At 37.1% G+C, this 13812-nt stretch overlaps 1 protein-coding gene across 4 annotated transcripts in view; it reads left to right on the top strand.

Annotated features, from left to right (window-relative positions):
* The window catches only part of mtd (TLD domain-containing protein mustard), a 756074-nt gene that overhangs the window by 665515 nt on the left and 76747 nt on the right, over positions 1-13812 (top strand). For 3 of the 4 annotated variants that reach the window (XM_071696920.1, XM_071656180.1, XM_071696985.1), the window contains 2 exons: positions 12233-12507; positions 13541-13576. In XM_071696920.1, the coding sequence (XP_071553021.1) occupies positions 12233-12507; positions 13541-13576 (311 nt within the window). The remainder of the gene's footprint in view (positions 1-12232; positions 12508-13540; positions 13577-13812) is intronic. The other variant, XM_071656091.1, reaches the window with a different exon arrangement.

The following is a 13812-nucleotide window of genomic DNA, read 5'->3' as shown; positions in this document are numbered from 1 at the left end:
GTTGTCAGTTTTTTCATCCTAAAGGTTAAAATTCAGTGTCCAGCTTTTCTTCTCTGAGCTCAGTGCACCCTAGCATAATTGATATAAATGAGCAGTCTTTCTCATTTCTCATTAAATGGGATATTTAATGAGGATATAGATACATGTGTAGTTGATTGATGTTATTTGTATATATGTTTAGGAGCTAAGAACTTTACATTTCTTTATTCATATATCATTGTCATTGTCAGGACAAATGTTTTTGTATTTCATAAATTTTGTTTGAAAGCATAATGATTTATTGATTTAGCATAATGAGCTATTGAATATGCCCATAATATGGACATTAATGATATTGAATATATTATAGTATTGAATATCTTGTAATGGTATTTTATAATGAAGCGCCCAGTTGTGATATCTTTTGTGTAGAGTACCACTACAAAATAATTTGCTGTAGCACACTCAGTCATGACATTTTTTTATATGAAAATTATTTTTCTTCAGCATGAACACTCACTGAGATATCTAGAAAAAGAATTGCACATTATTGAATGTGTTATTGAATGGACTTTCACTATTCTAATAAGATTTCTAATTTGTTTATGATTTTTTGAATTATTTTTAGGCACACCTGGATTGCTTTTGAAATAATAGAAATGTGATTCAGCACTCTCATACATATCAGTTACTGAAAACCAACGAAAGCCGGCAAGGCAGCAGGTTTGGATGGTATTGCAGTGGAATCTATTAAAAAATTTCATTTGCTCTCCTCTCAATTCTTATATCTTTTTCTTGGTATTGTTTTGCTTCTCATGTACTGTTCCCTATTACTTGTACTTATTCCCTGCAGATACTCTCCAGACACTTCATTATCTTTTTCATTTGTCATTTAACGAACTCCACCAATCCCTACCCATTTTTTTATGCCCACATCTTATCTCCCACATGCCACACACTTCACTTGCATACTTAAGCATTGCTCCCTTAAATACCTATTTCCCTAGTTCAATTTACTCTCACCCTTTGCCATTTTTCACTCAACCTGCTATGATATCTCTGTACATAGGTCAATGTTCCTAGCTCACTCATTTTTACCATGTTTTTTACATGTCATGTCCACCAGCTCTTGTACTTGCCTCCACCACGAAATAGTCGCACACTCTGCCTGCTACCCTACACAGCATTTGCATCCATTGACCTTCAACCCAACTTACACTCACATACTCTATCATAAACCATATATTAGCTCATTACTTGACAGGCTTTTTCCTATTTTCTGTTGCAGGTTAGACCATATGCCTCAGTTATATCTACAGTGGCTGCATTACCAACCTTTGCATTTATATTTCCTAGCACTAAGATTTGATTCTTTTTATTGAGAGATCATATACCCCTCAGTTATATCCACAAGTGTCATATCACCTACGTTTGCATTTATATTTCCTAGCTCTTAAGATTTGATTCCTTTAATCAAAAGTGCCAGAGCATGTTCTCACAATGTAGTCCTTTTTTTCTCTTTCCTCTCACTTCTTGTTTTTAACATTAATAGTCACCCATCTTACGTGATCGACTTTCGCTCTAACTCATGTCGACCATGAACTAGCTTCTATTCACTCTTTAAAACATTCCCACAACTCATTCTGCATCAGGAGTGTCACCTTTTTTCTCTTGTCCTTTCACCAACCCTAGACTCCTGGGAAACACTAAAATTCTTTGATAGAAATTGGTCTTGGGATAATTGTAAATAGATGAATGAATATCATGTAGATCTTTTGCCAATAGTAGATAGGTTTTTATTGAAGAGGAGTGGTTAATTGATTTTTTTTTTTTTTCCTCTCCAGGTCATACTTGTATATCTCTGGTGTGAAATGCTATGGGTGATTTAGTCAGTGAATCTTTTGTTTTCATATGAGTAAGTTCAGTGTTCTGTGATTCAGATTTATTGTTATAGTGTGTTTGTAGCTTTTGACACTTTCGAGTGCTTTTATGCTATTATTTGTTATTAGATGTCTGAGAATGAAGGCAAAATGTCATGAAGGAACAGGTTGAAGATAATGGAAAAAAGAACAGATCTTGGTGAACTCCTTTTGGGGTATGCTTGATGATGGATAGAATGTTGTTGTTTGACTTGAGCTTGTTAACCAGATAGGAAATATGCTCTCCATTTTTACATTTCTTGGGCATTGTGGATGCAAGATTTTATCTACCTGTGTTGTGTGGATCAAGATTTTATCTACCTGTGTTGAAGGCATTGTTCATGCCTGTTGAGATGGTTATTGTGCAAATTTAAAGTTGATTTGAACCGAGATATAGAAAAGTTAGTAATTGAAAAGTGCATAGGATGGACACCTTAAGTGGAAAGGATACCTGGGGAATGTGGGATGATTTCCCTAGGATAAGTTTAAAGGATTTTGGTTAGGTTACATTAGAGGGAAATTGGTCTGTATAATGAGTGATTATTTGGATTGGTATTACTGGATTCTATCCTTTGTAAGGATATGTCACAGGTGAAAAGTCACCATGGGTGAGGTTGTATCATTGTCAGTGGATAAAAAGGAGTGTATTCTCATTGAAACTTTTTATTTCAAGGGGGTCCATCACTTCTCTACTACCAGTTGTAATGCAACATAGAAGCTGCGGGAGCCCTATAAAAGGGTTCCAGGGGTATATAATAAAGATTGAAAGTTGCTTGGAGTTTCCTTGGGTTTTAAGTATCAACTTCTTCCCATACAGAAGGTATTTTGCTGTGGATTCAGGAGTTATTAAAAACATCTGAGCAATTTTTTTGGCAATACCCATAATAGAGAAAAGACTACTTGTTGGGTGTTTTTTTCTTATTTGCATATATTGTGATTTTGTGGCTGACTGGTGATGATGATTAATTATGTTGATGACTTTACTTTTGTTGTTGGATTGAAGTTATGTAGGTTTGATTATTTTTGTGTTAGGGAGAATAGATTTGGGATAAAAGTATGTATTCTGCAGCTCCTTATTTGAGTATTGTGATGGAGTTATTTTAAGTTTGCTGAATTTTATGTCGGACGATGTTAGTTTTTTATCTACTTTGGGCGATTTTAGACGTTTCCTTTTTACTTTGAAGCTAGAGTTGATTTTTATGGAGCCTTAAGGGTTAATTTTTTGATGCTGTTCGTGCTCTTTTGCTGAAGACATGACCCTATGATGAAAGAATATGTGATGTGAAGAAATTAGAAAGGCACATAAGGGAAAGATTTTTAAGATGTAGAATATATGTAATATGATAGATCATTGGTTTAGAATATTTGTAGTAGCATAGTTGGAGGATCAAGAAGAAGTGAAATGTAGAGGAGCATTTCATCATTGGAAGCTGAGGAAGTGTTCTATGGGAAGGTGGAGGTAAGGAAGGAGTCCATTGTCTCATGCAATGAATCAACTGAGTGTACAAAGTGAAGGGATAAGAAGTGTTTACATTAGCATAGAAGTTTGTTTTATTTTTATACATTGGATGTGGTATGAGGATGTGTACAAGTTTATTGAAAGACTGAATGTATGTACCTACTCCGCCCAAGCAAATGGGAACAGAATTAGATATAATAAAGAGAATGATAACTTTTCTTATACATCCCCACCTTTGAATGAACTTTTCGTATACATGTGCACCTTTGAATGAACTTTTCGTATAAATCTGCACCTTTGAATGAAGTTAATGGTACAGTTAAATAGCACCTACTTCACTTATGTGAAGGCCACACCAAGCAGAATTATTCTTCTGCATATATTTGAACACTGCTGTTTGTTGTTTGGATGTGGATATTATCAGCAGTATTTATGACTTGGGAAGCTTCTGGAAATGCAAGCCTGCAGTAATAGTTGGGATATGTCAAGTTGATACATACGAATTTGGGTATATCACTTAGATATCTATAATTTTGTTTCTTTACATTTTCATCAGAGCAGGACATAGTATATAGGAAAATGTATATACTTGTCCTAGTTACTTTTTCTGTCTTGTCATTGTAAAGGCTATATCTTGTAGCTGAATGAATGGGTGAAAGTAGGAGAGGTTGAATGTTCTGTTTACCAAAGAAAAGGAGCATCCTGTGTTAAGATGGAATATGAAGTTTTGGTTTTAGGGTTGTCTGCATACTTTAGACTATCAAAAGATATTACAACTGGAGCTGCTGAGTCTATGGAAAGTTATATTTACATCCCAATGATAACAGCACAGAAGATTAATGTTTTCATCAGAGATATGATTAACTTATGATAGTGATTGGAAAAGACCTCAACTCATTTCTTTTGTCAAATAATGTAAATAAAGTTGTAAATGAAAAATGTTATATCTTTAGAAATACAGCGTGTAATCTGTACGTTTTGCACACTGTTCATTGTATGATGACTGTTATTTATATATCACCAAAGTTCTTTAATGAGTAGTTTTTCATCTGAACACCAATTTTCACAACATAATATATAGTTTGTTGATTTTCTTTACTTAATGTTTGTTTAGAAATAACAATAGTATCATGTATGATTACCATTATTATATCATCATTAATTTTCCATTATTTTTTCCATGCTGGATAAAAGAGTTAGGAAGACCACTGCCATTGCTTCTCCCTGACCATTTGCAGGGAAGAATTCCAAATGGGTTTAGATAAGTGAAAACTTAGGATTAGAATGTCCTGTAATAGAATGAAGACAAGCCTCAACCTTCAGTTAGTGGGCCGTAAATACATTAGGTGAGTGAAGCACCACTTATCCAACCACAAAACATGGTATAAACAGTGTAAGTTATAGGGTATTATATCAAGGGAAAATGCTGTATCATGGTAAGAGCTCATTTTACTGCTATGTTGGCCTCCAAAAAGGACAGATTACATTTTGAAAACATGATTACCTTCACCATTGAAGTAAATGTAGGGAAATATCCAAGGGCCTTATATGCAGTGAGAGCTTTTATGGACTTGAGTGTCTTGAGCACCTGAGGAAGGTGTTTTATGATTTTCGATTGGTGGTTAAAAACAAATTTTTATGGCTTTACTGACTCTGGCAGTTGATAGTCCTGATGTCCATTTAATCAACAACCCATATTCCTTGTATTGATGAAGGTGCTTAGTCTCAGATTCACCAGATATGTCACCTCCTGGAATTTTACTAGTGATGATATAGCTTGAACACAATCTTGGTATGAAAATAATGTAAAGGCTTGAGAATCTATTCTCAGTAGCAGTAGTCCCAGTGGATGCTTCTGCAGCTGATAATGTTATTCCAAAAGATGTATACTGAGGTAGATACATTAAAAGGATTTTCCTCAACTCAAGTAGGAAACATCGTCCTGGATTGGTATTGTTGATGATAAGTGTAATGGTAGAGCAATATGCATTACTTATAAGAATGTTATTGATATTTTGTTCATAAGTTCTTATGTATGGGCAGCCATCACTGGAGTTAATTCATAAGATTGTAAGTGGTTAAGGTAAGAAGACATTGATGGGGTTCTTGCCTATCACTAGCAAAAGACATCATATGCCTGTTCTTTGATTTGTTACAAGGTCTCTTTTCTCTAATGCATGGGTTTTGAATTCCTTTCATGGACTTTGTAGATCAGTTTCTACTTGTCACCCATTACAGGGTGGTAAATATGATTAGTTGGTTATATTGTTTAAGAGGTTTGAAACAAGTGACATATCTTAAAAAACAAAACTAGCTTCGTCTCTTCGATGTATATCAACTGACTGTTATATTTCTCTCTTGTGTCTCCCCTGATGATGTGATTATTACACGAAAGTGCACTTGGGAACTTTTCGTGTTTCATTTTCCCTGTGAACTCATAGGAACTTATTCATATGTATACATACACATACATATATACACATGTACATATTCATACTTGTTTGCCTTTAATCCATTCCCAGCGCCACCCCATCCCACAGGAAATTGCATTGATACCCCCTTCTTCAGTGAGGTAGGACCAGGAAAACAGAAAAAAAAGGTCACAGTTGCTCACAGTCTCTGGCTGTCATGTGTAATGCACTGAAACCACAGCTCCCTATCCACACCCAGGCCCCACGGACCTTTCCATTGTTTACCCCAGACGTTTCACATGCCTTGGTTCAGTCCACTGACAGCATGTCAACCCCGGTATACCACATCTTTCCGATTCACTCTTCCTTACATGCCTCTCACCTTCAAGTATGGTCAGACCCCTATTGCTCAAAATCTTCTTCACTCCATCCTTCCATCTCCAATTTGGTCTCCCACTTCTCCATGTTCCCTTCACCTCTGACTTATATATCCTTTTTGTCAATCTTTCCTCACTCTTTCTCACCATATGTCCAAACCATTTCAACACACCCTCTTCTGCTCTCTCAATCAAATTCTTTATATTTCCTTTTTATTTCCTCACATCTCTTTTACCCTTTCATTACTTACTGGATCAAACCACGTCACACCACATATTGTTTTCAAACATTTAATTTCCAACACATTCATCCTTCTCCGTACAACCTTGTCTATAGCCCATGCCTCACAACCATATAATATTATTGAAACTGCTATTCCTTCAGATATACCCATTCTTGCTCCCCGAAATAATGTTCTCTCCTTCCTCACATTCTTCATCGATCCCAGAACCTTTGCCCCCTCCGCCACCCTGTGACTCACTTCCATGGTTCCATCTGCTGCTTGATCCACTCCCAGATATCTAAAACACCTCTCCATCCAATTTTTCTCCATTCAAACTTACATCTCAATTAACCTGTCCCTCAACCCTATTGAACCTAATAACCTTGCTATTATTCACATTTACTTTCAACTTTCTTCTTTCACACATTTTTCCAAACTCAGTCACCAACTTCTGCAGTTTCTCGCTTGAATCGGCCACCAGAGCTGTATCATCAGCGAACAACTGACTCGCTTCCCAGGCCCTCTCGTCAACAGCAGACTTTATGCTTGCTTCTCTCTACAAAACTCTTGCATTCACCTCCTTAACCACCCCATCCATAAAGAAATTTAACAACCATAGGAACCAATCACTCTCTTAATACTCGTACACCTACCTTACACCCTTGGTAAAAACTTTTCACTGCTTCCAGCAGCTTACCTCCCACACCATATATTATTAAGACCTTCCACAAAGCATCTGTATCAACCCTATCATATGCCTTCTCCAGATCCATAAATGCTACATACAAATCCTCTGTTTTTCTAATTTTTTCTCACACAGTCTTCACTGCAAACACCTGATTCACACATCCTCTACCACTTCTGAAACCACACTGCTCCTCCCCAATCTGATGCTCTGTACAAGCCTTCACCCTCTCAATCAATACCCTCCTATATAATTTCCCAGGAATACTCAACAAACTTATGCCTCTGTAATTTGAACACACCTTTATCCCCTTTGCCTTTGTACAATGGCACTGTGAATGCATTCCTTCATTCCTGTGGCACTTCACCATGATTATTACATACAACGAATATACTTACCAACCAGTCTACAACACAGTCACTTCCTTTCTTAATAAATTCTATTGCAATGCCATCCAGATCCACCGCCGTGCCTTGCTGGATTTCATTTTCCGCAGAGCTTTCACTACCTCTTCTCTCTTAACCACGCCATTCTCCCTGACCCTCTCACTGCACATGCTACCTGACTAAAACACCCCATATCTGCCACTTATCAAACGCATTTAACAAACCTTCAAGATGCTCACTTCATCTCCTTTTCACTTCATCACTACCTGCTATTACTTCCTCCTTGCCCCCATCACCAATGTTCCCATTTGTTCTCGTCTTTTTTTTTTTTTTTTTTTTGCCGCTGTCTCCCGCGTTTGCAAGGTAGTGCAAGGAAACAGACGAAAGAAATGGCCCAACCCACCCCCATACACATGTATATACATACGTCCACACACGCAAATATACATACCTACACAGCTTTCCATGGTTTACCCCAGATGCTTCACATGCCCTGATTCAATCCATTGACAGTACGTCAACCCCGGTATACCACATCGATCCAATTCACTCTATTTCTTGCCCTCCTTTCACCCTCCTGCATGTTCAGGCCCTGATCACACAAAATCTTTTTCACTCCATCTTTCCACCTCCAATTTGGTCTCCCACTTCTCCTCGTTCCCTCCACCTCCGACACATATATCCTCTTGGTCAATCTTTCCTCACTCATTCTCTCCATGTGCCCAAACCATTTCAAAACACCCTCTTCTGCTCTCTCAACCACGTTCTTTTTATTTCCACACATCTCTCTTACCCTTACGTTACTTACTCGATCAAACCACCTCACACCACACATTGTCCTCAAACATCTCATTTCCAGCACATCCATCCTCCTGCGCACAACTCTATCCATAGCCCACGCCTCGCAACCATACAACATTGTTGGAACCACTATTCCTTCAAACATACCCATTTTTGCTTTCCGAGATAATGTTCTCGACTTCCACACATTCTTCAAGGCTCCCAGAATTTTCGCCCCCTCCCGCACCCTATGATCCACTTCCGCTTCCATGGTTCCATCCACTGCCAGATCCACTCCCAGATATCTAAAACACTTCACTTCCTCCAGTTTTTCTCCATTCAAACTCACCTCCCAATTGAATTGACCCTCAACCCTACTGTACCTAATAACCTTGCTCTTATTCACATTTACTCTTAACTTTCTTCTTTCACACACTTTACCAAACTCAGTCACCAGCTTCTGCAGTTTCTCACATGAATCAGCCACCAGCGCTGTATCATCAGCGAACAACAACTGACTCACTTCCCAAGCTCTCTCATCCCCAACAGACTTCATACTTGCCCCTCTTTCCAAAACTCTTGCATTCACCTCCCTAACAACCCCATCCATAAACAAATTAAACAACCATGGAGACATCACACACCCCTGCCGCAAACCTACATTCACTGAGAACCAATCACTTTCCTCTCTTCCTACACGTACACATGCCTTACATCCTCGATAAAAACTTTTCACTGCTTCTAACAACTTGCCTCCCACACCATATATTCTTAATACCTTCCACAGAGCATCTCTATCAACTCTATCATATGCCTTCTCCAGTGAGTGAGGGTAGTTCTCGTCTGATGCACGTTATTTACCTCTTTCCAAAACATATTTTTATCACCCCTAAAGTTTCATGATACCCTCTCATCCCAAATCTCATTTGCCTTCTTTTTCAACCCTTACACCTTCCTCTTGATCTCCTGCAGCTTTCTTTTATGCATCTCCCAATCATTTGCTCTGCTTCCCTGTAAGTATCGTCCGAACGCCTCTCTTCTCTCTTTCACTAACAACTTCATCCCACTACTCACTACCCTTTCTAATCTGCCCACATCCCACCTTTCTCATACCACATGCATCTTTTGCTCATGTTATCACTGCTTCCCTAAATGCATCCCATTCCTCACCCATTCCCCTCACACAAGTGTCTTTTCTAAGCTCACTTACTCTCACCACTCTTTTCTCCCCAACATTCTCTTCTTTTTTGAAAATGTCTACAACTCTTCACCTTTGCCTCCACAAGATAGTGATCAGACATCCCACCAACTGCCCCTTTTAGCACATTAACATCCAAAAGTCTCTCTTTTACACACCTGTCAGTTAACACATAATCCAATAATGCCCTTTGACCATCTCTCCTACTCATATTTATACTTATGTATGTCTCTGTTTTTAAACCAGGTATTTTTAATCTAGTCTTTTTTCAGCACACAAATCCACAAGCTCTTCACCATATTCATTCACAACACTGAATACCCCATATACACAAGTTATACCCTCAACTGCCACATTACTCACCTTCGCATTTAAATCTCCCATCACTAATACCAGCTTTCATCCACCAAAGATGCTGACACACTCATTCAGCTGCTCCCAAAACACTTGCTTCCCATGATCTTTCTTCTTATGACCAGATGCATGAGTACCAATAATCACCCATCTCTTCATCCACTTTCAGTTTTACCCTAATCAATCTAGAATTTCCTTTCTCACACTCTTATCACACACTCCCACATTGTGAGTCCTGCTTCAGGAGTAGCGCTACACCCTCCTTTGCTCTTGTCCTCTCACCAACCCCTGACTTTACTCCCAAGTCTTTTCCAAACCATTATTTCCCTTTATCCTTGAGCTTCATTTCAGTCAGAGCCAGAACCTCCAGGTTTCTTTCCTCAGATATACTACCTATCTCTGTCTCTCCTTTATTCACATCTTAGTTACATCCACACACATTGAGACACCCCAATATGAGCCTTCGAGGAGGATGAGCACTCCTCACTTGACTCCTTCTGTTTCCCCTTTTAGAAATTGAAATGCAAGAAGGGGAGAGTTTCCAGCCCCCTCTGTCCCACCCACTTTTATTGCCTTCTATGACGTACGGGGAATATGTGTGGGAAGTACTCTTTCACCCCTATCCTCAGAATAATACTGATATATTCACAGATGGACAGTGTACTTCATGATACTGTAATGTGTTTAAACAAGATGGAATTTCGTTTTTTAGTGTGTTTGAGAGTTTGACATGTTTTATTACTGTTATCTGAAAGATACACTTCTCATTGATTTTGTGAACAGTTTCACACATTCACTGCTGTCATTAAATATATGTCGTGATATTTTGTTTTCACTGTGGCTGGGGCACTTATGATTAAACTCACGGCATTACCTGCTTCTCCCTCGAGGTGAGACATACCAGTAGTGGTATCCCATGCATTGTTGCCAGATGTCATAGCCTACTCCCTCAGATTATGTAATAATATGATTGTAATGAGAATTCCAGAAATACTATACTTCTCATTACTTTTACCTGACAGTGCTCCTGCCATGCCTTGTATGCCTAGCAACAGAGCAGCTTAAGTTAAAAGGTACCTAGCACATGTAATTAAGGTTTCAACAGTTTGAGTTGTATATTGTTTTATTTAGAATATATTTTGTTTTTGTTAACTGAAATATCAAGAATATGGAAATATTTTCTCTTGAATATTTAAGAATTCCTGCACATAGAGTGTACAGTGGATATTAGGACGGTGATAGTGACCTCTAACATCAGTTCATATTCTGTTCAGGAAACTTGCATCATATTGTGTTGTTTTTAAGAATAGCAGATCTTTTTGGGTATTAAACAGAAATGGGCTTGGAAGACTTTCATGATTTTAAGTAATTAAAGTCCATCTCCATCTCTGTATGAACTGCACATTTGTAAATCTGTCAGTCTCTTACAGTCTCTTAAGACAGTTGTTCCTTTGTGAAGAATATCACGTACTGAAGAGGATATATCCATGGATGTATCCTTAAAAAACCCAAGCTTGGTGTTAAGACATATGGGTAACTACAACACTAATGGTGAGATTCAATATATATCTTATTTGATGCATTAGTTTCTCTGTTGTCTTTGAAGTCACTGGACCATGCTTCATGACTTTCACAGGGTAGGTAACTGAATAACAAATTGCTAGTCTCTTACAATAAACTTTCTTGTGCTGATGCCTTATGATTTTATTTGACCTGTTGACCTAGTCAGTCCCCCACATCTTATGTGTGCAGGCTTCTGCGTATGGTCAATCCCTACACCTTTTTTTGTACAGGCTTGTAAACCTTTAATCTAATGAAGAGTGCCTGCTGCAATTTATGATATGGATATAGCTTCCCATTGGCTTAATGTCTTTAGGTTCAAGATAATGACTTTCTGAGTCCTTTTTAACAAACACAAAAGGAAAGATATTTCTCTCTTCTTTGGATTATGGTAGGCTATAAGTTCTAGGCTAAACCTCATTTTTCCCATTTTCTGATTCAGAATATTTCAAGATTTGTAGTGAAATATTGCTTAGATTTTGTTTGCCTCTGGGTATATAATAAGTCATGTCGCTACTTTTAACTAATATGCTTAATGTTTTGAACTGTTCCAATCCCATTGATGAACATCTTTGGAATTTTCCCAAACATTGGTTTTAAGATTCTTATGGTGGGAATCCTTAGAGAAAAGCAAAGGCAGTGGTCTATAACCCATAATCACAGCATGGAGGTCTCTTCTATTATATCTTTTTATTTAAGTGTGTGTTATGTTTAGGTATGGAATGTTTTATATAGGTCATGCACATCTTTGAATTGCTGTAAGGAGAAACAAAAAGAAAATAAGATAAAGCCAGTGTTTAATGATATACTTTATAGTATGGCAAAGTTCACATATCATAATTTAAGGTCTAAGAGTTTCAGATAACATGGTTAATGTATTCTTTATTTTTTTTTCTTCAGAAGACCATCAATGGACTTCACACGACGACCAGCAAACCAACAACCATTGACTGTTTCGACCCACCAAACTCCTCCTTTAACATCAGGTATACCAGCTAGTGCAGTTAATCAGCTGTCATCACAGCAACAGCAAGCACCACCTACTACGGCAGGTTCAACCTTAGCAGCTAATCAGCAGGCCCAGAAGAGAGCACAGTATAAAGAGGGCCCCAAATTTGGTTTGAAGAGCATGGTCAGTATGGATGATATGCCTGAGCTCTTCGCATCTTTTGACAGTAAGTAATTATCTGATTACTTGTAATTTGATATATTTGATTATTTTACAGATGGTAAAATTTACAACTAGTGAATAAATTGATGATTCTTGAAAAATAGAAAGCTAATATGAAATGAATTGTCAATATTCTTAGTTGTTTTACATAAAGAATATGTATCATATCCTTTTTGGGAGCTTTTCCAGTTTATTCCCCATGTGCATATACTTATTACTCATCATATTGTAAATGGTCTTAAGTTGACTTTAACAAAAGTTTATCACTAAAGGAATATAGCTTACTGTAGCTGATAATGGAGATGGAATGCAGACTGGCTAGTCTGTTACGTGAGAAGCATTTTGATAGTATAATGAAATTATCTCGAATAATATTCTAGCAATCTTTGTAATAGCATATACTGAATGCTGCTTTACAAAAATGAGAATATTACTGAAGGGGGAAAAGTCAGAGATGTGCAACAACATTACGATAGTCTTATAAGATTTTTTTTTTTTTGCTTTATTATTATGCCCCTTTACTTGGCAAAAGGATGCATTGCTACTGTTTTATCTTGTCCATAAACTTATGTACTTGGCTATGTTAGACTTCCAGAATGTTTGCTCCAAAAACTGGCACTAATGGCCATGATTAGGCATTTTCATTGGCTTCTTGACTGTGGATGATTAGAATTTGTGCCTGGGCTTGAGTTTTCACTTTATATAAATGGTATAGTATCATTCTGAATGTTAGAAGGGCTGTTTATGTTTATCTCATGGAAAATGTTAGTAAGTCATTAGATACAAAGAACATTTCTGAGACAAACTGGTTTTCTGTTCACTGTCACCTGTGTAATTTGGCAAAGTATGTAGTTCAAGAAGGGAGTATTACCTTTATTTACCAACAGTTACTCATTTTCATTTCGGCTTTGTTAATCATAGAGAAGAATAAGTGAAAAAGTTTTTAGTGATGCACATAAAGAAGTATTAAGAACTTAAAAGATGAAATTACAACAGAGTGGTACAAAACTAATGGGTATGTCTTTCTTTTTGACTAGTTCTAGCTCCACACTTCCCATCCCTACATGAGTTGGGTAGGTGTCCTAGCCATCGTCGTCACCAGCAAGCTTTTAACCAAGCAGTGTCATGTAGCAGGTTATCTTAGATCCTCACTATCTAATCATATTGCTTTCTAGAAAAGCATGAAAAAAAGAATATATATATATATGTATATATATATATATATATGTATATATATGTATATATATATATATATATATATATATATATATATATATATATATATATATATATATATATAAAAATTTTT

This window comes from Panulirus ornatus, chromosome 1 (genome assembly GCF_036320965.1).
Source record: "Panulirus ornatus isolate Po-2019 chromosome 1, ASM3632096v1, whole genome shotgun sequence".
In the NCBI taxonomy this organism is placed as follows: Eukaryota; Metazoa; Arthropoda; class Malacostraca; order Decapoda; family Palinuridae; genus Panulirus; species Panulirus ornatus.
Note: the sequence above shows the minus strand (reverse complement) of the source record. Positions and strands in the feature narration are given on the sequence as shown.